The 26,984-nt window shown below is 36.0% G+C and overlaps 4 protein-coding genes across 8 annotated transcripts; all 4 read right to left on the bottom strand.

Annotated features, from left to right (window-relative positions):
• Positions 1–3,184: 3,184 nt before the first annotated feature.
• Positions 3,185–6,557, bottom strand: LOC103830198 (probable receptor-like protein kinase At2g42960). Its single transcript, XM_009105938.3, has 8 exons — positions 6,021–6,557; positions 4,958–5,657; positions 4,768–4,872; positions 4,519–4,641; positions 4,258–4,428; positions 4,053–4,182; positions 3,754–3,963; positions 3,185–3,675 (listed from the first exon to the last, which is right to left on the bottom strand). Exons 2-8 carry the CDS (start codon positions 5,626–5,628, stop codon positions 3,544–3,546), a joined length of 1,542 nt encoding a protein of 513 aa, XP_009104186.1. The 5' UTR covers positions 5,629–5,657; positions 6,021–6,557; the 3' UTR covers positions 3,185–3,543.
• Positions 6,558–7,580: 1,023 nt separating this feature from the next.
• LOC103830197 (putative callose synthase 6) lies at positions 7,581–17,998 on the bottom strand. The gene is made up of 42 exons (XM_009105937.3): positions 17,785–17,998; positions 17,491–17,591; positions 17,281–17,393; positions 17,103–17,190; positions 16,921–17,031; positions 16,694–16,846; positions 16,516–16,605; positions 16,340–16,431; positions 16,107–16,230; positions 15,857–15,994; positions 15,696–15,772; positions 15,531–15,618; positions 15,252–15,374; positions 15,048–15,165; positions 14,619–14,950; positions 14,483–14,535; positions 14,319–14,379; positions 13,854–13,935; positions 13,731–13,780; positions 13,500–13,586; positions 13,298–13,396; positions 13,060–13,154; positions 12,871–12,952; positions 12,554–12,717; positions 12,343–12,466; positions 12,141–12,244; positions 11,941–12,052; positions 11,697–11,848; positions 11,491–11,600; positions 11,267–11,380; positions 11,103–11,171; positions 10,842–11,031; positions 10,652–10,763; positions 10,454–10,576; positions 10,265–10,383; positions 10,097–10,180; positions 9,527–9,639; positions 9,218–9,447; positions 8,343–9,140; positions 8,211–8,261; positions 7,929–8,114; positions 7,581–7,826 (listed from the first exon to the last, which is right to left on the bottom strand). Exons 1-42 carry the CDS (start codon positions 17,996–17,998, stop codon positions 7,581–7,583), a joined length of 5,772 nt encoding a protein of 1,923 aa, XP_009104185.1.
• Positions 17,999–18,434: 436 nt separating this feature from the next.
• LOC103830195 (tobamovirus multiplication protein 1) lies at positions 18,435–21,649 on the bottom strand. Of its 5 annotated transcripts, none has more exons than XM_018653192.2 (13): positions 21,232–21,632; positions 20,790–20,874; positions 20,658–20,691; positions 20,502–20,588; positions 20,373–20,424; positions 20,098–20,262; positions 19,926–20,021; positions 19,784–19,844; positions 19,558–19,622; positions 19,387–19,461; positions 19,220–19,295; positions 18,963–19,129; positions 18,435–18,811 (listed from the first exon to the last, which is right to left on the bottom strand). In XM_018653192.2, the coding sequence occupies exons 2-13, from the start codon at positions 20,803–20,805 to the stop codon at positions 18,788–18,790; spliced, it is 918 nt and encodes a 305-aa protein (XP_018508708.1). In that variant the 5' UTR covers positions 20,806–20,874; positions 21,232–21,632; the 3' UTR covers positions 18,435–18,787. The 5 variants fall into 5 exon arrangements, 4 of the variants coding, with proteins under 4 accessions (XP_018508708.1, XP_009104184.1, XP_009104183.1 ...); XM_009105936.3 differs by having other exon boundaries at positions 20,790–20,840; positions 21,232–21,628; XM_009105935.3 differs by having other exon boundaries at positions 20,098–20,281; positions 20,790–20,840; positions 21,232–21,623.
• Positions 21,650–22,021: 372 nt separating this feature from the next.
• Positions 22,022–26,813, bottom strand: LOC103830194 (aspartic proteinase nepenthesin-2). The gene has a single exon (XM_009105934.3). The coding sequence runs from the start codon at positions 23,892–23,894 to the stop codon at positions 22,245–22,247; it is 1,650 nt and encodes a 549-aa protein (XP_009104182.1). The 5' UTR covers positions 23,895–26,813; the 3' UTR covers positions 22,022–22,244.
• Positions 26,814–26,984: the final 171 nt, after the last annotated feature.

Raw genomic sequence — 26,984 nt, 5'->3', positions numbered from 1 at the left:
ATTTCAGCTCCATTCGGGTATTTCTAAATTTCGGTCCAGATTTCAGTTAGGATCTTTGCGAGTTTGGTTCGGGTTCGGATAAAACATTTAAATTATTTTTAAAATTCATTATATACTTTAAATTTCTCAAATCCTACAAAAAATAATATATTACATATAAATTTGAATAATATATGTAAGAATACATAAACTTAACATATAAATTAGTTTGTTTTGAATATTTAGATAGAGAATCAATAGATTGTTTAAGTATTTTGGTGTTTTGATTATATTTTAAATATTTTAGACATTTACATTCGATTATTTGTATATATTTTCAACTATTTTGGACAACTTAAAAGTGTTATATATTTTGGATATTTTTAATATACATTAGATCTAAAATTAATTAATATATTTAGGTATATAAATCTATTTCGGATATATTCGAGTACCCAAAATACTTCGATTTGGGTCGGGTTCGGTTTTGATTTTATAAATACAAAAAATTTAAAATCATTCGGATATTTAGTGAATTTTGGTTCGAATTTGGTACTACTTTTTCAGATCGGATTCGGTCCAGTTTTTCGGATCCTGATTTTTTGTCCAGTCCTGGTATTTGGGAAGTAATATAGTATGTATTGAACTTAGACAATTATTCCGAGAGTTGACAAAATATGTTAAATATTTTGATTATTTTATTAAAATACACTAAAATTCATGAATAGTGCGCAGCCTCGAAATTATTAATAACCGAACCGTATACAAGTATTTTATATTTTAAAGTTTTGAGATATAAAACAAAACATAATCTAAGTTAGTGAAGTGTTCTGTACATTCTGTTTCCGGATCAGATAATGGATTTTAGTTAGTCATCCAAATTGTAATTTAAGATTATTAGCTCCAGGTAAGCAATTTTATAAAAGAAGATTATGATATTTATCGACAGCATTTTTTGGGTTGGTATAAAATCTTCTTAATCATGGTTGACTCATCTTCATACTTTAATTATTACAACTAAGTTTATTTTTTGTTTAGGTGAAACTGAGTAATAAAGGGTGTAGTCGAGTGGTATCGAAGTTGATTTTAATTAGGAAGGTGATTTAATGAGATGTTTTTGAACCATTTAAAATTTTTACCAGATTAAAGAGATTAGTGATTCATGTTACTGTAGATGTTGTAACGTCGATTACGGTGTCAGAATTAAATAAATAGGTACAATAATAGTAAACATGCATATCAACCTTTATCACATCACTATTATATAAGAAAACATGAATACAGTTTTTTTTTAAACATGATAAAGAGTTAGCATAGTTGGTAAGACTTTTTGAATTTTTAATATGAGTAAAAATTATATCTTTTAATTTACGTTGGAAGAAGGTCACTTTTCAAATAAGAGTTAGTTTTTTTTTTTGGGTGTAAATGTTAAGAATTAAGAGTTAATTTAACATGGTATGAATCTCAAATTTTAGGAATGATTTTAGACCCAAAAAAAATTCAAGGAATGATACGAATTTACGGACTAAAACTGTCTAGTCTAGAGAAACAAGCTATAGCCACATTGACTTACTTTACCCACGGCTCATGAATTAGATACTAACTAGTATTATGGCCCTTGTCAAATTAATTGTTAGTTAATTGTCAAATTAAAGATGAAAAACATTACATTAGTTAACTTTTTTTTTTTGAGAAAAAGCTTTAGTTACCATTGTTTACCACTTAAATGAATACAGAAATACACACCTTTAATAGTTGACAACTGCTTTTGTGGATGAACTCGAGGTCTTGAACGCATTTGAGAAACGAAACATTCGATGGAGCTTTAAATGAGAGTGTTAAGACATTTCATCACCATTATTATTAGACTTTGAGGAGTTGGTGCTTCTTGTTCTATGTCTTCCATGCTTAAATATTTTACGCAATGAATACATGTGTTAGAAATTTTCTGAGTTTTATGTGAAACTTATAATTTACGGTGTTTTCTGATCTTTTAAATGTGGAGATTTCAGTTTATTTAGATGCAAAAGAAGTGAAGGTAGTGGGACGGTAAAGATATTGGAAAACAGTTTCACCAATAGAACTGAAAGAATTTTTAATAATGGAAGATTAAAAAAATTAGACAATAATTAACTTGATCGAAACAATACAAAACATAATATGTAAAAAAAAAATCAAATGAAAAGGACAGTGAACAAACAAAGAATCATGGGTTGTGGGCTACTTTTTTAAAATTGTTCTACGGTTTCTGTTATTTTTTTTCTTTTAAGCATTATTTTTCTTTCAGACTGTTTTCTATTCCAATTTTTTTTTTGAAAAATAGATTTTCCATATGTCAGCTTTAGATTGGTGATGCGACTTGCGCTTTAGTATATAAGGGATTCACTAAGATTAATGTATTTTGATGTAATAATTTAACAGTAGAGTCGTCCCTGTGCTCAATAATTAAGCAACTCATCATTGTCCCCTTAAAATCAAGTGGTAGGTAGTGGACTTTGATGAAGATTTGCTGTATTGTTGTATTGGTCTAGGTTGGTGATTAAATCATGGTTGTAATCACAAAACTTCCTAATCTTTATCCTATCATTTAAAAGAAATTGGTGCCCCTGAAAAACCGTAAAAAATTGGTGGTTGTCTTAAACCGTCGCTTAGTCTGCTTGTCCTCTAGATATTTAGGGCGAAACATAACACTGCACTTTGGTGAAGCTACTATAGTAAGCATTTGAAGCTGGGTTGACACTTTCACTTGTGCAAAAGGTGAATCATTGTACACAAAAAAAAAGAGTTAATTCAGGATGTAGCATTGTCTCTAAAAAGTGCTTGATGTGCTCTATATGGTTCTCGATGTTGTCATCATTGATATATATATATATCTTTAGCATCTTCACACGACTTCAACATGACAGGCAACTAGGAATGTCTTTCTACTCGCAAGATTTGCACAAACACACGTCTCCACATCTGTTCATAGCTTTGTGGAGGAGTCGCTGAGGCAGAGGAGGAAATGTTTTATAGCTTAGTTGCATTAACAATTGTGTGTTTATTACATGATACTTTAAAGGGGTTTGTTTCATACTTGGGACAAGCGAGTTTCATGATTTGAACAATTTCTTAGCAGCCCTGGTGATGATTCCCATTCAAGTTCTGGTTTACTCTAACACCATTTGGAATCTTTCTCCGTAAATGTTTTTCTCCAATGTGAATGTTCTTTAAGATATATCGCAACTAGATTATATACACGTCTCATTCAAAGAGAGGATGACAAATAGATTCAATTTATAGTACAACAACAAATCGGCTACGGCTTATGTTTGATATCCTAAAAGCCCAGGACTCAGATTTTTGGAAGAACCAAAATATCACAAAGATCAAGAGAGACAAAAGGCTTCTCTATCACCAAAAATATATTTGGCTCCTAAGATTCCATCATTAGTTACTCGCTGGATGTTAAGAAACAACTGAAACAGCTCTTTTGTTTTGTTTCTCCACAAGCACGAAGAAACTCATGTGTCATCACTCATCACTAGAGCATTGGTGGTGACGTGAAGTTACTTAGCATTTTTCCTATTCATGAGTCTTCTCAGGCTTTGATGTGTGGCTCTGTGAGTGACCAGGCCTTTTGCTTGTGTCAGCTGATTCCTCGGTGGCCTCAACTATCTCCATACTCGCTGTTCTACTCCTTCTATTCCTCCGCTCCTTCAAAGATTTCGTTGATATGGACAGCATCAAATAATCACTCACTAATAAAGTAACAAAGTTTCCCATGATTCATACCTCACGAAAAGGGTTGTCATCTGATTCAAGCATCCGCACAACCTGGCTCATCTTAGGCCGTTTCTCTGACTCGGGATCTACACATCTCAGCGCAACAAGAAGTCCACGTTTCAGTGCACGTGTAGCGGGTTTAGGCTCAATCCTCTGATCAACAACTTCTTCAGCTCTTCCCGTTCCAACCATCATCTTTAGCCATTCAACCAGATTCACCTAGCCAACGAGAATATATATATGTTTCAGCACCCAATCAAGATTCCAAAAAAAAAAAAATTCGATTCTTAACTTTTTATTAGTCTAACCTCATTAGCAGGACGTTCATAGTCAACTGGATCTCTTCCAGTTATAGCTTCCAGAAGCAGGACACCAAAGCTATAGACGTCACTCTTCTCGTTTAATAGCCCTGTATTAGCATATTCTGGTGCTACATACCTGATACACATACACAAATGACCTTTTATAACGCCGAAGACAACAAACCAATCATTGCCAAAGAGGGGAGCTTACCCAAATGTGCCCATCACTCTGGTATTGATGTGACTCTCACCCGAGTCTAAGAGCTTGGCTAACCCAAAATCTGAAAGCTTTGCATTGAAGTCATCATCAATCAGGATATTGCTTGCTTTTATGTCTCTGTGGATTACTTTTGGTTCTATTGCTTCATGCAAATAAGCAAGCCTATGGATTGTAGCATAGAGCAAATGTCAATATTTATATTTAAATATCAACTCAAACGTCCTACAATAGTCAATGTTTTTAACAACTTACGCTTGTGCAGTGCCGATAAGGATCTTCATGCGTGCCTCCCAAGTGAGAGTGCTATGTTTCCCCATGTCTCCATGTAGCCATTGTTCTAAGTTGCCACTATTCACATACTCATAAACAAGCATCCTGCATTACATCCAAAATCGATCATAAATTCATGAGATTAGTTTCTAGTCATAATAATTGTACATTCTTTCGGTAGTACTACATGAGTAAGCATATTCACACTGACAAGAGGCAAGTGAGACTCACCTATGAACACCCTCTATGCAATATCCTAGAAGCCTTACAAGATTCTTGTGCCTTACATGACCAATAGCCTCAACTTCAACCCGGAACTCCTTCTCAGCTTGTCCCCTAGAGATAACAAAAATTGTGAAAGGGTTACTAAGAGAGTAAAAAAAAGGACACACGGCTAACGATAGTTCCAACAAGAACTTACAGATTGTTCAGAAGCTTCTTTACAGCAACATCGTTACCGTTGATGAGCCTACCTTTGTAAACAACTCCATAACCACCCTCACCGATCACATTCTCAGCAGCAAAACGATTGGTGGCTAACTGAAGATCCCTAAGAGTAAACCAGTGTCCCCAACCAAGATGAGATATTTCCGGCAAACCAACCAAAGGAGACGCTGTTACAAGCCCTCCCTGCGAAAGAGAAGCTTGTCTCCAAGCGGCTCCAAAGCTTCCTTCTTCACCGGAGTGAGAACTACAAGCTCTCTCATGATGATGCACAGAGCTACTCTGGCTTATACTATCATTATCACTAGACTTGGTTCTCCCCAAGTAAGACATCATCTTCCCTGAGTTTCTGTCACTCAGTTTATCAGCAACTGTGACACATAAATTATCATTGTGGTTTTGAAACCCAACTCTATCATCAACCCTGATATCTTTCGCCACGCCTGGTATTTGACTGAAAGGTAACATCTTGTGAGATGGTCTCCGTGATTTTCGCCGGGATGCAATCCATATAGATAAGATACATAGAACCAAAGCTAGGAATGAGCCAACTACCAAACAAACCAACACCCACAGTTTCACATCCGTCAAACCAAACACAGAGATCTTCTTGGACATCTCAGCACTCAAAGGATTCTCAGATGACATCTTTGGTCCCTTTTCTCACAAACTCCCACCTGCAAAACAAGAATAGGGCACCTAAATTAAAACATCTGCATACATCAAGAAGACTTATAACTATCACAAATCGTACAAGCAAACGAGAAGTAACTTCTTTTGTTTCTTCCCAACGTAGTCTGAAAACTAAGATTCATGAACAATTGAAAGAATCTAATAATGGCAAGTAAAGCTGTTGACTCACGAAAGTCTGTATAAACACTTCAAAGTGCACAATCAATTTCAGGCAATTAACTGCGGCATATCAACAAACAGTTTATATGCATTAAATTTCAAACATTTGGAGAAAAGAATCACTTACGAATGAAGCAAGATACATTATACAGAGGAATCAAACCCAAAAGGGAATCTTTTTCTTTTACCTTACAATGTAGCGACTAGACCCTCTTGCCCTTTCGAGAAATCATCTGCTTAGAGCGGAAGAAAACGGAGAAAAAGGATAAAGGTTGCGCCTTTCTTTGATTTTGAAGCAAACCCCCAAATGAGAAAACTTGAAGTGAAGAAAATGGCGCAGATTAGCAATAGGGCTAATGATGAAATTGGAATTGGCGTTTCTCTTAAGGTTTGAGCTTTTGAGTCCACTCAAATAAACCCAGAAAGTAAAAACTCGATTTTAGCTAAATTAGAAGAAAGATAGAAACTTTATTGAGTATATATAAGATACATAGGATGAATGTAAGGAGTGAAATGAGAGATAGGGTTTGTAGATTAGTAGGATTTAGTGAGAGGGTTAAAAAGAAGTTGGGTAAGATTGTTGGTGAGTCTCTTCTTAAAGCTGGAAAGAAAGCTTTGATTTTTTGCTTTTGCAATTTGAAGAAACAAAACAAGAGAAAGAAAAGAGAGAGAGAGAGAGAGAGAGAGAGAGAGAGAGAGAGAGAGAGAGAGAGAGAGAGAGACAGAGCAGTGAAGGGAAAGCAAAGAAGACTATCTTTGACAACTGTGATCATTTATAACTAGATGAACAAAAATTATTTGTTATTGTAATTTTGATTAAAAATACTTTTATGAATATAATAAAATAAAGGGATAAATAAAAATGGAGAAAACCATAATTGAATAGAGATTAAAAAAAAACAATTGTTCAGGCTTTGGAATTTTAGATCCTTGTCTTCTCATATGCTAAATTGAATGACTTCTTGATTTCTCCTTTATCTTCAAATCTCAAAACAAATTGATTTTTGTATACTTTTTACATAGTGAATGTTAGAAATTTAGTGTTCTAAACACTATAAAAAAGAATCTGAAATTAATACTCTAGGTCTGATTTTATGAACTTATGACTCCAGTTAAAATGTTTAAAAATGAAAGAAAATAAACTCTATAAACCACATTCTATGCTTTATGAATTTTTTTATATAGAATTGCTTATCTATGTATCCTCCCATCCCATTTAATCCGAGTATGCATTCACATTATTAGTATTTTGTTTTTATCTCTTATACAATAAAGTGTTTGTCACATGCAAGAAAAAGCCAAATGATAAAGAAAATTGAAGTTTCATCATATGTCACAAGCACATTCAATTGGTGTATCTTGAAATAACTAGAAATATATAAAATTAATACTATATTTAATCTTCCTAAAACAAGTAAGAAATAATTAACGAGTTTTCATGATGTGCATTCAAGAATGTATTTAAGGTTCAATTCACTATTTATTCATAAGGCTTTACACCGCAATTATTGTAAAAAAAAATACTAATCAAGACCAGAAGAAATCAATATTGCTATATTATTAAAGAAAATATGTCAAAATCATGGTGATAAGTACAACACATGAATGATGATGATGAGAGTGAGGTGTCCAAGTCCAACGAAACCCTATTATAGACAGCTATTGAACTATCATAAACGACACCGTTTGTTGTTGCTTCAGGCTCAAGAAACCTAAGAACAGAGACAGTAACAAAGTATGTTTTTGGGCTACTTGTAGGAAGAAGCTGCTTTGTCTTTCCGACCAGCAAGGATCATAGAGATCTGAAGGCCTCTGCTAAAAGCTTGGTTGAAAAGAAGGCGAGCTTGGAACTCAGAAACAATAGGGAACCAAGACAGAACAGCTATTGGTGCAAAGATGACAAGTCCCATTATCTTCTCATAAGCTCTTCCCAGCTCCTTCACCGAGTCCCAAATCCCCAAAGCTTTGATAGGTGACCTCAGTACTTGCCCAATCTTAGATAAATAAATAAAAACAACAGGTATTATAATCAAGAACATGACGCTTATAAGTGTGGTATTATAACATCTGAACTAGGGTTTTTATGAATCATTTACCAGAAGAATGGCCCAACCAGTTGGAAGAAAAGCAAGAATGGAAGCAGAGAGATCAGTGAGAGTGAGTTCACACACAACAAACAACACTGTCATGACTGACAAGAATCCTAGGAAGAGAAGTGCCTTAAGAATCCTGAACATTAGCTGAAAATCTGTTCCAAATTTTCTTCTTCCCATAGATACCATCTGAGGATCAAAGTAGAGTGAATTAAGCATAAGCATAAGCATTGAGATTAATGACTACATCATATAGTTAACTAAACAAGGAAGGATATGTGAAACCTTTAGCACAAGTAATGATGTGAGCAAAACCACCCAAGAGAGTCCATAAACCTAACAAAAGAGGATGAGATTATCAGACCATTGACCAAACCGAAAGATGCAAAAAGACAAATGATGAACTCTTTTTATTACCAAAAAGCTTTTGCTGTTCTGAGAGATATTGAGCTGGTAAACAATCCCATACTGATAAATGAAGAAGCGAAGAGCAAGTGTGATCTCCAAGATCCTCCCTCTAATATTAGTATGTTTGAGATATTCTTGCTCTACACTCCACCAAGATTCCCAGCTTTTATCAACTGGTATACCTATACCACCACGATCATCCAACCATCGTTTCCAATCAGTCCAATCATCAACCGTCTTTTGCCACTCAAACCCTGAAGGATTGAATATGAACGGCGCAAACAACCAAGAACCAACCATGAACCACATGGAGACTGTTATGTATAGATAAAGGTTTGAACTCCGGTATGAATGACCATAGACTTGATAAACTATCAGCAACAGAAGCAGCTCTAATCCCTTCACAAAGTGACTTCTCGAGTATAACCTATAGTTCTCAGCAAACTTGGCGTGGAACACAACAAAGCCACGACCCGTTGGTCTGTATTTGGACCCGCCGTGTAAGATTGTTCTCCCGTAGTAATGTGACTTTGTCCCAAGCTGGAACGTGAAGAACACGGAAGCTAGTTGCAGCTGCATTATGAAGAAATCGACAATAGCCGAGCGAAAGCCTTCCTCCAAGCCTATCTCCATTACCATAGGCAACACCATCAAGAACCCTAGCTGAAATATTGACTGTGTAGCTAGAGCCTGCTCAAGAGCAGCTAGCTGATTCGGGGTTGCGAGCCTTAAGATCTCTTTCTCTGCTCCACTCATAACCATGTACATACGACCATACAAGAATGCATAAACCGTAATCACCGTGAGCTGAAAACAAACACAAAACTTAGCCCTAAAAGGTTTACTTGAGGATGAAGAAAGATGTTGACTTTGTGGGAGCATACCATGCTACTGAAGTAGAATCCAATGGTCGTGAAATAGAATGAGAGCATCCTGTAAAAGTCGAACCTATGCCCTAAACGGTAAACATCACGACTTAGTGTTTGCTCACCATTCCCATTTGCTACTTTCGCTTCGAAAATGGAGATAGGGTTCAACCCCACATCTCGTCCCTTTCCAACTTGAATGTACTCATGATGTGTAACGTATCCACCACGTAAAGTTGAGTTGAACCCTACATGCATTGATAAAATCAGCATCTATAGGCTATAGCTTGATGATTAAAACATTTAGAGAACAAAGATGCATGTTACCTCCGAAGATATCTTCACTCAAGTTTATCACTTTAGAAGCCTTGCTCACACCACCTCTTGTTATGTGAAAGATTCTGTCAAATATGTCAGGATGGCCATAATGGAAACGGACCCTGCACCGATAAAAGGAACAATGAGTTAATCATGAAAGATAGTCTTGGGAATATTATCAGAAACACTAAAACCGAACTGGAACTTACAAAAACCCGAATGGTTCCTTCTCTAAACAAGAAAACAAAAATCAAGGAACAAAAAACTGAATGGATATCCAATTTCCCATATACTAACTATATAACTAAAATATAATTTATAAACAAAAATTATTCTATAAAAAAACCTGAATATTTTTGGTTTTTCGGATTTAACTCAGGTTCTTGGTTTTTTGTCGGTTTTATGTTTAAATCTTAATCAAATCCGAACTATATGTAATTTGATTCCGTTTCGGGTTACATAAGAAAATAGAAAACCAACTCAAACCCAAGCTGAAAACTTAAAATGCAAACATAGTTCTTTCTCTGAATGAGACTCCACTCATTCTTGATTTAACCATTGTGTCATAAACGAACATACCTCAGAGGATTTGCTAAGATTCTTTGGCCAATAGTCACGAAGCTACTCTCTTGATTGGACATGAACCAAGCTAATGAAGAAACACTATACCAAGAAAGGGAGAAACATAAGAATACAGCAGGATTAGGCATGTTTTACAAACTGATATATCTTGCAAGGCGGGTGTACCTTCCGGTAAATATATGTTCTCTGAGACCCAAAATGGTTGGCTTGCGTCTACCAACACGCTCCTTTTTAAACTCCTCCAACACATTTCTTAGTTTGAAAGCTTCTTCAAAGTAGTTGTCCTGCACAAAGAGACTAACCATGAGGATACAATACTTAAATCTACTGTTAGAATGAAGAAGAGTTACATACTTGATTCATATCTATAGTTTGCAGCGCTTCACCACGTGTGAATATGATGGCATGGTTTTGATTCTCAGGCTTTCCTTCACCAATTTCAGCTGGTGGACCAGGAAGCTTGATACGGTAGATTTCCTAAAGATGGAACACGTTAAGAAGAATGGCATATGTATACTCTATAGTTTCTTATACGATGCAAGTTTCTTGTACCTCATCAAACTTGGCACCTCCTTTGAGAAGTACAGAGTAAAAGACCTTAGGAGATTTAGCATCTGCTGTCTCTTCCCTCTCATCAACATAAGCAACCCGTAGTGATGGATATCTAGAAAAAAAACTGACATGGTTAGAGAACATAGATCAAATGATAACTTTTATTGAAACGTATCAAAACTTATCATACTTCAGCATGAGCTGCAGAATGTTTGTGTAGCAACTCCTGTTGTGGATATCACCAGACTTTTTCTGATTTCCATAAACCTGACAAGACACAACATAAGTGAACTTGAGATCTGCAAGAGCTTTAGCACGTTCCAAGAAAGCCTTCTGATGCTCATCATTGGATGCCATGGCCTGATGTACACTGAACTTGGCTGCAAGAAGTAACAAAAAATAGTAAGTTCAAGAATCTCATGTTTTGCTTCTAAATTAGTAAACCACAAACCGTTTTCCCCTGCAACTTCCTGGTAGCATTGAAGCTCCAGAGCCTGCCTATAGTACATCATACCCCTAACTGGAAAAATTGATCAAAGAGACAAAGATTAATATATGCATCTAGACAAAGTAATACTTAAGAACAATATGATTTATTTTTTTGAGCATGAGTACCTGTTCTAGCTAGCGTTTGACCTCTGTAGGATACCCACTCTCTAAGGAACTCTGACTTGTCTTTCTCAAGAAGCTTAGGATCATTTAGCCGATCCAAAAAATTGGTCCACTCATCTAGTTCAAAATAAGATCAACTCAATAAACTTGAATTTGTTAAAAATAAAATTGCTGGTCATGTCAAGAGTCAAGAATCAAGAATCAAGAATCAAGAATCAAGAATGTACCAGGATATATCTTTTGTAGGTAAAACAGTATTGAGATCCCATCTTCATTCTCCTTGTTAAGCTCTTCCTCTGAATATAGAACATCTTCTTTGTAGTAAGGAGTTAAAACACTGAACATGAACAAAAACAATGTGTATAATTCAGATACATAAAGAAAAAATATAACACCCTTTAAATACACAGTCCATAGCATATTTGTAGTTCACCTGAACGAGAGCATATCTCGTATTCTTGGAGCATTAGGCATATTCATGAAAAGAGAATTAGCGAAGAATGTGATACGGCGACGAGCTTCCAAGTTTTGAGGAACATTTATTGCAGATTCTTTGACAGACAAGAGCAAATGAAGCCGAACAACCTACATAGAAGTAGTCAGATATCATGTTAGATGTTGCCGTTACACCCAAAAACATTCACATGATGATTATTAGTATGCTCATTGAATGTTACCTTGTCCCTCCAGCGTTTGTCCTGTATGAGATGAATATTAATCTTCTCAAACCTCTGTTCCTTTTTTTCATTCTTGACGTCAGGAGAATGAATACGAGCCCTTTCAACAATTCTACAACAAGAACAAACAAGAGGACTTTCATACACTATACTTCTGATGTCACAATGTATCTTTCTATCTATCTGATGATAATACTTACTCATGACCATTAACCAAGAGATCTTGAGTGATGATTTCAATAACATCCTGGAAGACATTAATTAACTGAGACTTGTAAGTCCCCTCGTCTTCATAGTCACTTAACTGTTTACAGAACATGAGAAACATTTCCAAAGCATTAGTTACATGTGAAAAGGCCTAAAAATGTAGTGAATGAGTGGACTACATATTCTAAACATTACCAAGATCCTTAGAAACTTCTCCAGCTTATCACTAAGGAGTGTTAATCCACTCATCCTGAAATCATATATGAATCTCTGCTTCTGTATGCTCATGTCCACTTCTGAAAATACCTGATTCATCACCCTGATTCAAAGAGGTAAACATGTGAAGTCATGAAGGTAGGGCGCAAGATTTCATAAGATGATTAGGGTGAAGCTGGTTTGGTTTTACCTTCTATCCGCTTCATCTTCAAGTAGAGCGGAGATGATCTTCTTCAATGTTTCATAGCTCTCAGTAACAGCATAATGCATGTAGCTATCACTTGTAACCTTTCTAAATAGTTCAGCATCCTCTTTTCCCTTGAAATCTTTTGCCATTTTCACAGCAATGGGAATCTACATAGTTGAAGAGATATGAATGATCCTAACTGAAATAATCACTTATGCATAATAACAAAAGAGTTGATAACTCATGTATTTTTGATCAATGAATCCTCGTTTGCTACTAAAGCGAAAACAAGTCTTCCACAAACACCGATGATTTTTTACCTTACTAGCAAGCAAGAAAGGTGGCCATTGGATGACAGATACATCACCAGAAGAAGACGGTACGAGCAGCAAGTCCCTATCTCTGAGTTACAACATGAATAGGAAACGTTACATTACTTGCCTTCTTGATGTACTGAACAAAAACACTACAGTGAAAAGAGTGTTTGTTCTAAAGAATAGAGTCTTAACCTGTCACTAATCTTATCCTCACGTCTCATAGAGATTATGAACTCGTTCCACACTTGGGAGAAGTTAGTGATTTTTTTCTGGTCCCCAAAGTCATCCTATAGTTTACATAGACCATTGATCAATGACAGACAAGAAAAACATATATAGATGTGATCCACCTTCTTACAAGTATAAAAGTACTTATATATAAGTTTGAGATATGTAAGTACAGTCAACTATATTTTAAGAAACTTAGTACCGCATGTTTTCTGTTTGCATTTTCTGTTGGCATGAGGGTGCGGCTGAAGGCAATTGGTATTGACTCAAATCTAGACCGCAACATCCCAAGAGTCCGTATCTATGAAACACCAAACGTGATCAAGAAGTACATGTAGTAATAGAATCAAAACAAGTAACTAAAGTTCCTTCAAGGGTAATCCACAATAAACATGATCACTTACTTCTCCCAAATGACTGAAGGCCCCATGTATGCCTCCAAACAGTGTGGAAAAAATGGCGTACCATATTTGAGCATCCATCAGGTAAACCTACTCAGAATATAACACATGTAAATAAGTAAGCTATATAAGTGTTTCAGAAAAAAAAAAAATATATATATATATATATATAAGTTAGCTATATATATAACAACATTTGTTTGTTTCTTGGGAGCTCTTTTAATCTCTACTTACCAGTACAATTGGAGCCCATACAGCAATAACCACTCCAACATTGTTATTTGCTATATAAAAATCATGAGTTAGTCAAACCAAGCGACATTGCTACAAGAAAAAGAGGATAACATGAAAACTTACCATATGGGAAAAACTCATGCCACTGGTAGTTACGGATGTGCAAATTCATTATCATCTTTGTTGGTTTAATAAGAGGTAGTATCTGTTTGCAAGATATAATGATAGTACTCATCAATGCTTTAAAAAATCACTGTAGGAAGACTCAGCAAGGGTACAATGTGAAAGGAGGACATATTGAAGTAGAAAGAGACCATCATCTAAGAACTGTATAACCAAATAGAATATATATATATATATATATATATATATATATATATATATGTGTGTGTGTGTGTAATGTCTGGCCTAAAGAGTTGCTAGACATAGATATCAAGAAATGAAACCAAACTTTTATATAGAAAAAGCTCACATAACAGAGATGAATTCATAGCTCTCATATGTATCTAGAGTAACTTTTTTTTTTTGTAACACTGTATCTAGAGTAACTATAGGTTGAAGAGAGTAAGACAAAGGCAAAATCCAGACCTCCACATAATAGTTGAAAGAAAGCTTGCTGATCAGTAGCATAATCCAGAAGGAGGTATACCTGAGCATAAATAAGTTAGGCTACATGAGAACATGCTAGTAAAAGAGTTCAAAAACCTTTATGAAGTAAGATAATGATAGCAAAAAATGTGGTGATCACTCACTTGAAAAGAGAGAGCATGTCCTCATGCATACCTCTTCCAACGTATAGTTTTGGCTACAAATCATAAAGAAACAAAGATGACAAAATAAAATAAAAAACTATATTCTTAAGAATCACAAGATGAATTTAAGACTTGCCTGAGACCACCACATGATAAGCTTGATAACTCGCATGTCTGAACACTCCATGACTCTCCTGAACGGTGGAACGAGGAACAAGAAAGCGGCTAGTATGTTTGGTAACACGTAGAATGAAACTGCATAGTTATAAAAAGACTTGTCCTTCCAGTCCCCAGTCCAAGTGCTGAAGAACTTCACAACTCCACTTGGGCGTTGGACAGATTTTGCATAAGCAATTGGGAGCAGCACAGCCCACATAGCTGCTACTGCTAGTTTCAGAAGGTAACGCAGTATCTGGGACAACTTGAAATTCTTCCACGCATTGAAAGTAAGGATGATATCCAATGCAGCTATACGATGCAAAAAGGACATAAAACATCATTAGAACATCACATAAGAAAGACTATTCCTTGGGATACAAGAAACTACTATGGGAATCATCACAACTTTGTAAAAGAGTCAGATATGCTGAAGTAATGAAGACGGTTAACACTTTTTTGAAGATATCCTTGTCAAAAATTTCACCCAGAGATCCAGAACCATTCCATCCAACTATTACCATAGCCTACAAAAGACAAAGACAAGTTTGATCATTTAAAAAAAAGGTTGGTTTCAAGACCAATATCACAAAAAAACATAACTAAGTATGACCTGAAAAGCCATGACAAAGAATATCCACATTCGATCAAAATCTCTGAAGAGGTTCCAGAATGTGCGGACTTCAACAAAGTTGGTCTTAGGCTTTCTCTTCCCGTAAGTGACTTGATTCAGCCTCTGCAATACATTAGACCTACAACGATTATGTTTCTGTAGTATTTTGTGCTTTCTATCTTGAGCCATAAGGTAAGTATATGTAGCTGTGTCTACATCAATATATCAAAAAAAACATGTGAAGAAAAATCACACAGCTTAAGAACAAAAATGAAAAACCTCGTTCTGTGGAGTTGACTCATCAGAGTTTTGGAAAAAATCTGCATTAGGGTCCAGAGGCCATCCTATCTTGAAGCATTTTCTAGACCTTCAATAAACAAAGGAAGCTGACAATGAGAAACAACATCAAACAGTCAATGTCTACATAATAATTAATAAACTCACCAAAAGTATTCATTCAAATCATCATAGTTTCTCCATTGTGAATGGCTTGCTGTGCCCCCCTTGTTCCTTCTTGCTTCCTTCTCAAGGTAAGTACAATCACTTTTAAAGTTCAAAAGACAATGTCCTGTTCCTAACAACATGAGTGGCATTGATATACTTACATTGCGTATGACTTGATAGATCGGAGTTATAACATTTCTCAGAAATGTTTCTTCATCAATTATTTCTCCTGTTTCATATGCCTCACCACTTACAGCTTTAACATTGCTAAACAGAATCCCATAGACATCATTTGCCATCTTAAGAACAATAGCAAAGAAAACAAAGAAGAAGAAAAAAAAAGCATTTTAAACCATCCAGAATATGAAGAAAGCTAAGGAACATATGCAAAATCTAAATTAGAAAACTTACATGGTGAAAAATATAGCAGATACACTCAGGCATGAATCTAACATTTGAGGCTTCACCCCATATTAAAAGGTACAGAGAAATATAGATAAGCTGCAGCTGTTGCACATCACAGTCTGGTGGAAACCTTTAGAGAACCAAGTTGAGACATCCAACATCAGATAGTGTGACCAAAGATCATATAACATATAGAACTAAAATATATTGGAACTTGTCACATAATCTTAATCACATACTTGAGATTGGGCTCACGGTGCAAATATTTACACCATGAGTAATAGTTCTTAAACGTTTTGTCCATCAACTCGGTGACTGTGCTTGATTTCAACTACAAGAAAACTTACAGCATTACTAACCAACCATTAAAGGTAAAAAGAAGATGTGTTAACACTCCCTACAACAATGCGCTCACCCCATCATATTCTTCATCAGTTCTGTTTCTAATATCAGCATTAGCAAGAAGCAGTATGATGTGCTCCCTCTGATTCGCCACACTCCCTCTCTATTATAATCACCATATGAAACACTACATGAGCTAGCAAATCATCATAACAACAATATATATGAGTTATACAAAATAAACACATTACCTGAAACCCAAACTCAGAAGCAAGCCATTCAAGTATGTCATTGAAACGTCTACTTCTAGCCTTGCGCATTTCATCAGGTGCATTAGATGGCATATGAACTCTTCGTTTAGGAAGGTTGCGCACATTACGAACCGCACTGAATGCAGCCTTGACCTATTTGTTACAGTACATATAACATGACAAAGTGTACATTACTAATCGAGTATATGTATACAAACAAGACGCACCTCAGGAAGTTCCACAATAGCTGGTTTAGTCCCAACAGCATTTAAAGGAAGAATGTTGTAGTGCTCATATCTATCCCTCTTCCTTTCAACTTCTTCCGCATATCTACGTGTCTAAAACAATGAAACAATTGCATTAAAAAATGAGGCTTCACACAGAGGTATCTAAACCAAAGTATCATTACCTCATAATCCACTTTAGGAGAAGGTACAACAGTCTTCAGAACATCATACAACACCGAAGCGATTTGATAAAGCCTTGCCATCTCTTCTCTACAGTAAAGAAAAAAGACCAAGAACGTAAGACCAGGGGTTAATATAATATAACCAAGTTCAGCTTATAAATATTTTGGCTGCACTCACGGTTTTCTTGATGTTTCTCCTTCTTTGATATACTTCTCATAGAAGTTTTGGTAGTATGCCTGAATCTCTCTAGGATCGCTTTTTGCAAGCTGAGGCTTTGTTTCCTCTTCTTCCTTTATTAAAAAAATAAAAAAAACAAAGACTAGTGTAAGCTATTGGAGAAACCATTACATTAAGCAAGTACATATGTATATATATATATATATATACCTTCTCCAGCCTATGTAGAAGATAGGTTTTAAACTGGCGAACACCACGTCCACTTGATGTATCATCCATCCTATGAGCCTTCTCAAACGCATGGAAGCGACCTAACATAACATGAAGCAGAGTGTTACACAGAAACAAACCAAGAGGACTCATCATATCTTCTCAAGAGTGACTCACATAGAAACTGGCTAAAGCAAAACAAGAACTCTTCTTGCTATATATAGTAGTAACAAACAGAATAAACATAAATATAACCAAGAAGACTCATCATATCTTCTCAAAGAGTGGACTCACAGAGATAAGCAACTCGAGGATTATCCTTCTCGATTTCATTAGCAACACGGAGAATAGGAGCAATAGAAGCGAGAGAAGAAGGAACAAGCTCGCTATCCATGGCGCTTGCATCTTCGTTTGGTCTATCAATCATCATAGTGGTTGCACGAGAAGGAGCAGCCCTTCTGGACAGAGACCGAGGCAGCTCCGCGGTTCCACTTGAACTAGCTTCCATGGCCAACCGTGAGTAAGAACAATCTGTTACTCCCTCCTCTCCAAACAACTCAAACTCAGAAACCTCTTGGTCAATCAAATCAAACAATGTCACTGAAAACAAAGTAACAAGAGAGTATGATAATTGATCTCTCCTTTTGTAATCACTTTATAGAAAACACACAAAGATAAAAGAGAGATCAATAAAGAAAAGAAAAAAGAGTTTCCTTACGAGAGATTGTTTAATTTTAAATATGTGTCTGCTTTTTAGCTTTTTCCCTCGCTTTTTCTTTAACTTTTTTTTGTTTTCTCTTGTTAGGTTTGGTAAGAAGCTGTCTTGAATTCTTTTGCTTAGCGAGGAAGGTGACAGTGGAGGGAAGACAAAACAGGAATGACTTATGACAACAAAATTAAAATGTCATTTTTTCTTTTTCGTTTTATAAGAAAATTGCTATACGTAAACCAAAAAGCAGATCAATGAGACTGTTCCAATAAGTTACTAAGAAGTAAGAACATATGTGTATCCACAAGCCTCTCCACACATCATGCAACTAAAACTATAAAGAAATCAAAGAAACATATATACAGAGATTCCTCCCATTCTATCTTTTATAAACACACTCTTGTCTTCCAAGGCCACGCAGATAGAGAGAAGAAAATGAGCTTGTTTCAACTTTAATTTCACTCCAGCACAACACCATATTCAGGCTATAGATCCAGTACGCAACTCCACGAGGTTTTTTTCTCGGTAACAAGACAAGAACATTAGATGATTTTCACTTCAGGCTATGGCTATGATGTCTCTTTTGGTTCATATTGGACTTGCCTTAGAAACCTGCAACACCGTGTCCAACCAAACCCATGTGAACTGACCTCCCTAACTAAAACTATATTTATTTAATAAATGTGTTTGTTGGTTGTTTACTTTACCCTAAGTTTGGTGTTGGTTATGTTCGTAATTTTAGATGATGAAGAGAAGTGTGTACCTGATTTTTTGAAACGGTTGTGGAGGTCCACTGCTGAGGAGGCTGCCTTGGAACAGCATCGTAGTTGACATAAGTGATTCTTGTTTGTTCTTCTTGTCTACTCACCATGTTTTGAGGGGGTAACTCCCGCAACACCCATAAAACGAAAGCCAATGGTAAGGTCGAACCTATCAAAAAACCAAGTTCTTATCAATAAATACTACATTTGAGGTCTTAAAACGGCAAAAAAAGATAATTAAATGATGTTAATACTCTACCTATGAAATAGTATATGATCAGAAGAACCAATGCATTGATGCCGTGTAACTTGTTTGGGTTCCAATGATAGAAGAGCTGAGATCACAAGTTGTTTTTTTGGTTAAAGCATATTGACAAATGTTAGATCTATAGGTTTACAGATATGCGTTTGGTAATAATGTCTTACCGGAATGTGTGTGAGAAGAGCGATTAAAGAGCTCACGGTGAAACATACAACTGAGACGCCTGCTAAACCGGATACCTATAGATGGTGAAAATATACTCTCAATGTTAAGGATGAGACTGATTATCTGCAAGGAACCAAAACCTTGGGAAGCCAATAAGAATCATTAGTTACTTTTCGCATCTCTGACGAAACTTGTTCAGACCGGACCTTCCTTAGGTTAAAGAACAGACGCATGCCTAGAGAACATAAACGAGTCTGTGAATTTATGCTACTAGATCAAATCCCAATAGTCATATTATGGCAATAAAAACTTGTTAATAACTGACATATTCGAAATGCTACACGAAAAAAAGTGCACCAGCTCTCAAACAAGTAAAGAAATGAAGCAATCACTCACCATAGAAGCATAGTCCTCCTCCAGTGATTAGGAGTGTTGAAGCAAAAATATCTACATACACCTACACAGTTAGACAAGAAGTGAGTTTATAAGAGGACCAACAACTTTTATGAATACGCAACGTGTGATTGTAGCACATTACCTCAGCCAATAATGAAGGATCTGCAGAATTATCTCCGGAAGCAATCCAGATAAGGATTGCAAATGATATCATTAAGATGAACACAAGAACAACCGCCTAGCAAAAAAAAAGATAATTTGTAAGGATTGGTTTGCGTTTAACGACTTAAGAAGACACAAAAGCTATTACATACGGCGACAACAAACTTCTGTCGTGTGCCGACATGAATCCCATGGAAAGAGCAACACTTTCTGCGATCACTTGCACTCGAAGAACCTGGTTTGCTCTTGGCTTTTTCAAGCAACACTTGCTGGACGCTGTTTTCCTCATCATCGTCATCCTCCTCCTCTCCATTTCCCTGATGGCAAACATCTACCCTATAATATTAAAAAAGTATCTCTGTCTTATCTGTAAACAAGTGCTATTACATAACACGACCAGGTTTTACAGTAATGACAATATACGAACCAGAAAGAGAGAAGCAGGAGAAAAGTTGCAAGAAACAGAATCTTGGGAAAGGCTGCAAGTACAATGCGATACATTAGGGACGGACTAAACATACACAAACCATAACAAGAGGATATAATTAATTTTTACCCATAAGCAGAAAACCGAATGCGTTGGACCAATGATGCCACCTTGTGCAAGTTGCTATAACCGCAGCCACAAAATAAACAAGAGAACCTGCAAACAGATCTTCTTATTCACAGTCTCTTTATATTATCTCTGTTGAGGAATGTCCCGAGGGCTTACCAGTGTTTGAGGAGCCAATCATAAGATGAAGCACCTGCATATAATCCATTGATGGATGTCGTGTCAGACAACATACAATGATAAGTAACAAGAACTATATCATTATAACATAAAGTAGAGCCAAGACTATACCTTTTGGCGTGTCCATCCAACTCGTTTATCCCGCCTGTGAAACCGACTTAACTGAAAGTATAAGAAGTTGGCAGCCAAGATAAATCTTATAAAGCCCCAAAACCAACAAAACAAGAGAGATAATAAGACTCTTTTTCATTACATACGAACCATAGAATAAAAAATCTTAATCTATTACACTCTTAACACTTTTGAAAAGAAAGGTTTCTACTTTCTATAGATAATTCGTATCGGATTCAGATTCCGAGAATCAAATCTAAAGACACACTCCAGCTCGGTGAGTTCTTATTCAAAGAGTTGACCTGAAGCTTAAAGGTCAACCACAACAACAAGAACAACAGACACAGCTCTACAGACTACAATCAACCCAATTCACTGAACTCAATAAAAAGACGAAACCTTTGAAATCAAATTGACATAGAATCAGAAGGAGATTAAGAACCTGAAGGAATGCGATGAAGGCGAGAGCGCCGTCGATTAAGGCAAGACAGAGATTGACGGCGACGAAGCTCGGAGCGTAGCATTTGTCCGTCTTCGATTCGAAAAGCGTTCTTGTGATCGTCATCGCGAATCCTCTCTTTCTCGATCCTCCTTGAGATCGAAATGCCCGAGATTTCAGGTTTGTAGAGAGAGAGAGAGAGAGAGAGAGAGAGGATTGAAGAACACCGAGAGACAGACAGATGGTTGTAGGAGATGGGTTGGGTCTGGTCTGAAATATTATTATTTTAATACTATCTCATTATATTTTCGGAAATTTAAATAAATTATACTTCTTCAAAAGAAATCAATTTATATTTGGACTTTATCCATCAAATTTAAAATTGTTAATTTTGTAAAGGATTAGCTAAGTTTTATTTTATTTTATTAAGATTATGTTTTAGGAAATTTAAAATACTGTTATATTCAAAAAATTTCAACAAAAAAAAATTCTGATTTATCCTAGTTTTAGTGCTTTCTTTTTTTTTTCTTTTTTTTTTCTTTTTTTTTTGAAACACTCTAGTTTTAGTGCTTTCATACTCAACGGATCATTACTATAAAATTTATACTTTTTCTACTAAACCAAAGCTTTATCCTAAAGTTGAGTCTGTTACAAAAAAAAAAAAAATCCTAAAGTTGAGTCCTTATTCCATTTTAGGACTAGTACAGGCCTTTGGTGATTGTAGAGGTTATCTCTGGTTCTTGTTTTCTCATAAATGTTAGACTATAGATCTCGTGATAATGCACATACCAAGCAAGCAACAATAACACACTTGTATTCAGAAATTGAGTGTTGAATCAGTACATTAGAGAGATATGAACTTTGTTCTACAGCAATAACATTATTGAAAGAAAAGGAATATTATCCTAAAGAATGAAATAAATATCAAAGAGAAAAAGAATCTGTTCCTCCTTGTTGCTACCTTTCTTGTGTGTACAGTTGCTTTAATAGACTTTTATCTGAACTCAACAAGGTCATTATATATCTGCACATTTTGTGGGTGCAAATCCGAGCCTGGACCTCTTGGTATCATACAGTACATGAAAGTTCTGCTGCTGATAGTTTCCAATAATGGAAAACGCTGACTTTGGAGTTCCAAGAATCGCCAAGCAGACCAAATCTTCATTCAACCAAATAAAAGAGTTCTCTGTGGGGAAGTTCCAAACCGCACCGTCTGCAAACTCAATCCCAAGCTCAGGAAGCTGAACGTTATCTACACCAGAGACATTGAAGCAAGGGTCTAAGACCGGGAAGTCTCTATACACAGGGTACTTCCCTTTCACTTCCTCAGCAATCTTGTTCTTGATTATCTCATAAGCAGGCTCAGCGAAGTAACTCAACGTTGTACCTGAGTCAATGATGGTTCCTCCACCACCGTCTGATGAGATGTTCCATGTTTCTTCAGGTATGTTCACCGCTTGCCCCGCGACTAGTATGGACTTGATCTGCACGTAGTAGAACGTTTCCACGAGATTCTCTTTCGCAGCGACAAAGGACGTGAAGTTCAGATTCGGGTGGCTTAGCAAGTCCTTGTCTTCACCGAATATCAGCTTGCTGCTAACGTTTGCGTCGCTGTTTCTATCGACAAGGCAGTAAGAGAAGGAGTGTCCATAAAGAGACTGAAGCTGAGATGAGAACGAGAGCGGGCCTCTCCCTAAACCAAGCAACCCTGCAGCACCGTGGAAGAGACCTCTATTCCAATGACCACAACCAAACATCATGTTCTCAACGTTATACAGCTCAGAGCTCCCTCCGTTGGTGGTGAGGTTAACGGTGAAAGTCTCGACGGCGAAGTCTCCGGTAGTGTTGGAGCTGTCTCCGTACCAGTAGTAATAAGGACACGGTTGGTTATCTGATTTACAGGGCTTTGGAGGGTCGGGCGATGAGACTAGGTTACATCTTGGGTCGTTGCAAGTTATGTTCTTGAAAGAGGAAGAGGTTGTTGGGTCGTAAAACGCACCGTTTTGCTGGAAACAGTCGTAGCAGGGTAAGCATTGGATCCAGTTTAGGTCGCTTCCAGTGTCGAGGATCAAGGAGAAGTGTTTTGGTGGTGAACCGACCAACACGTCCATGAAGTACTCTCCTGAACCGAGAGACATACCGGACTCGAGAGTAGCCACGAGCTGACCAGGCTTCTCCTCCTCCACCGGAGAAGAAACCACCGGAGAGGTGACAGCTTCCTTCTTCTTGTTCTTGTTCTGTTTGTGAGGTTTGTGAGGTTTGGAGACAGTGTTTTGGTTCTTCTTCTCCAAGACTCTTATGTGAAGCATCTGGATTCTAGTGAGATCTTTGATTTGGAGCTCAAGAACTGGATTTGTTGTTGTTGTCTTGTCTGTTTCTTGCTTGGTCGTTGCTTGTCGGCGCTTTAAGTGAAACTTCACGGTCTTGTTCTTGTTTTCTCTGGTCGTTTCCTTGGTGGGTTTCTTCTCCGGGGTAGAGAAACCGCAGTCGTCGCTTGTGGAAGAAGAAACGGAACCGAAGCGCATCGGATTCGGGAAGTCAAACCCGGAAAAGCCGGAGATGTTCTTCTTCTGCTCATTGTTCCCGGCGAGGGCTCTGGAGTCGCCGGAAAAGGCTGTGATGGAGAAGAAAACAAGACAAAGAATGAAACTTTGCTTGGACAACATTAGGAGGTGTGCCTGAGAAGGTAAAATCTCCGACAAAGGTGAAGCTCTGTCGTGAAATGAAAAAAGTGCAGATGCAGAAGTTGTCTTCTTTTTGATAAAAATATAAACTTTTGGTGAGATTTGATAGGTTGTGAGAATTTGATTCTGAAGGAATTAGAAGAGAGTTTATTATCAAAAAAAAAAGGAATAGAAGAGAGAATGAGCTTAGAGTTAGAGAGAAGGGCAAAGAGCAGTAAGGATCTGGTGAAGTTAGATTAGGGAAAATAAAATAATAGTTGATAATTGTTGACCAAAGTCTTCTTCTTCTTCACGCGGTTTCATACTTAAGGACCAAACATGGAAGGGAAGGAAGAGCGGTAACAATTACAATGAAGGGAGTTTGTGGAATGGTTCTTCGAATAAAACATGTTCTTTGTTCTTTTTCTGTTTAAACATATTATATTAAACTTGGTTTATCATATACAAAGCTATCTTATAAAAAAATAAGAAAACCTAAACCCACTAGAATTATATTCTATTTTATTTGTCACTAAACAGAATTTGATTGGGGATATTAGGACATCATTAAAAATCTTGACCTACTAATCAAAAATGCTAAAATTAAAAAGTAGAGCTTTGAAATTTCATTTTAGTAACAAATCTGTTGAAAAATACTAGTTTGACCGCCATACCAAACAATTAGATTATCTTTGAGAAGAAAAAGTCGTTAGTCGCTACATATCAACTACTATTGATCTACTACCTTTTTTGTGACGCATGTTAAAATAAAATAGACGTGAGACTATAATATAGTTAGCAAATAACGCATTATGGACTCTTAAGTGTGGATTAAACTAATTATAGTATCAATCAAAGACGTTAAAGTTGACCGGTGATAACTTACAACCATACTATTCAATTTAGAGATCCATTTTAAATTAGCTCGAGTTTTATGTAGTTAACGACTTGACTGCAAGAGACGAGTCCTTTACGTTCTCTTTGAAGCTCTTTGACTTTGACCAACCAAATAAATGTCTACTTACAATAATTTATAGATTTACTGAAAACCAAAAAAGAAATCGAAAACAAAAATTACCCTAGTATCAAAACAAATCAACTTGAATTTATAATCACAATAGTATTATATTATAGAGTAAGAGAATCACTCAACACAAAAAAAAACGTTACTAGCTTTCTAATTCGGCTAATTAGCACTGATCACAACTTACATCTAATAACCATCGTAAAATACATTTAACATCGCAAGAAACGTACGAAGATAGAAGTTGACCGGAGAAAAATTTGATACTTTTCATTGTAAACACTATTCCAAGTCAATACAAACAAATATAGTATAAAAAACAGAACAAAATGATTTGATTTTGACTTTCATCAATTTTTATTGGACGAAAAAAAAACATTCTACTTTTATTATTATTTGTTTCTCATGAAAATATCTTGCAGAACATTAATTTATAATTCGTATGAAATTCAAGCATGTTTTATTTAAATTACACGCATGAAATAAATAAAAACAGGAAAAGGTCAAACTCGTGAAAGAGTCAACTAATTTCACAAATCCAAGAATTTCAAAAAAGACACAAAACTATTGAAATCCTTAGCTAAGTACCTATGAACTTTTGAGAAGAAGCTTGTTATGGTTATGGACCTTCAGAACTGATCATCATAAGGTCGGCAGCGTAGCAGATATGAGCGACGGGAACAGCGGTGGTAGAAGCAAGAAAAAGCGAGCGGCGGAATTGAAATTCAGATTGAAAACTATAAAATAACGGAAGGACATCATGTTCCCCTCAGGTTGATTTATTTTTTATCCACATACTTCTCCGCCGCTTCTAGCCTTTTAACCCTTCTACACTCCGCCGCTAACCCGTCTACCTGCATCGCCGCCACCGCAGCCTGAAGGTTTCAGAACGGTTCTTTATAGGACTAGGGTTTTTCGGCCCTTAAGACAAAGCCCAGTAACATATCTTCAGAATGTAAAAGCTGCTACTACTAGTGTTTGGGCCTTTTCTGATTGATTTTACTGAACATTTTTTTTGTGCAACTACAGACAATTACATGGGTGAACTAGCTCGCTTTGCGATTAGTATTATGTTTTTATTTTGCGTGATCTACCTTTGCAAGAAATTTAGCTCATTCATTATTTCTAAAACATGATAGTTTCTATTTTCTTTCTTTTAAAAAGTTATAAATAGTTTTTAAAAGTATAAGTTCTATACTACTTATTTATGTTTTATATTCTAATTTTACAACATAAATGTGATTAATACAGAAATTATCTTTTTAAAATATTTGGTTTTAGATTTTAATTTTAGAAGATAAATATGATAAATATAGAAATTATCATTTTTTACATAAGAAAAAGTTATCCAATATATATAAATTATAAATATAAAAATGACAAAGCTCATGAGTTAGTTTATGTTCATTATATATCGTTCATATAACTTGTGATCTAATTTAAACTCGATCATTAAATTCATTTATTAAATGAGCCTAAAATAGAGATTATGTTCATGAAAAATCGAATTGGACTAGTCAGCTCATGAAGTATAACTCATTTTGATATCCCTAACATTTTGATAGTGAGTTCGGGTTTTCAATGAGCTATCTCAACTCAACTAGTTTTATGAGTTTTAATATGTAAACTCGAATTCATATCATCTAGATCATGAGTTAAATGAGCTGACTCGCGATAGAACTTAATTATACAGTTTAATGACATCAATTAAGTGTTGCCAACACGAGGATACATGGATCCATTCTGTTTTATATTTGGATGAGTAGTAACTAGTAAGCATCAACATTATTTAGTTGATGAATCTGAAAGGCTTAAAACAGAATATATAGGCTGAGTTGGGTCTAGAAAGATACTCTAACGGGCTTTCCAGCGCAAACGCGAGAAAAGAAAACCGAAAACGCTAACGTGATTTACCCAACTCGCTTTTCAGTTCCCCCAAGTTATTTGGCCGGTGTCTACAAAATCACCGACTTTATCCTCCTATGGTGGCACGTGTCTTACAACCAGAGCGAGTTTATCCTACAATATATACTCGAGCGTGTATGAGTCTCTATCTTATTCACAAAATT

The sequence above is a fragment of the Brassica rapa genome, chromosome A07 (assembly GCF_000309985.2).
Source record: "Brassica rapa cultivar Chiifu-401-42 chromosome A07, CAAS_Brap_v3.01, whole genome shotgun sequence".
NCBI lineage: Eukaryota > Viridiplantae > Streptophyta > Magnoliopsida > Brassicales > Brassicaceae > Brassica > Brassica rapa.
This window is presented reverse-complemented; position numbering and strand designations above follow the sequence as displayed.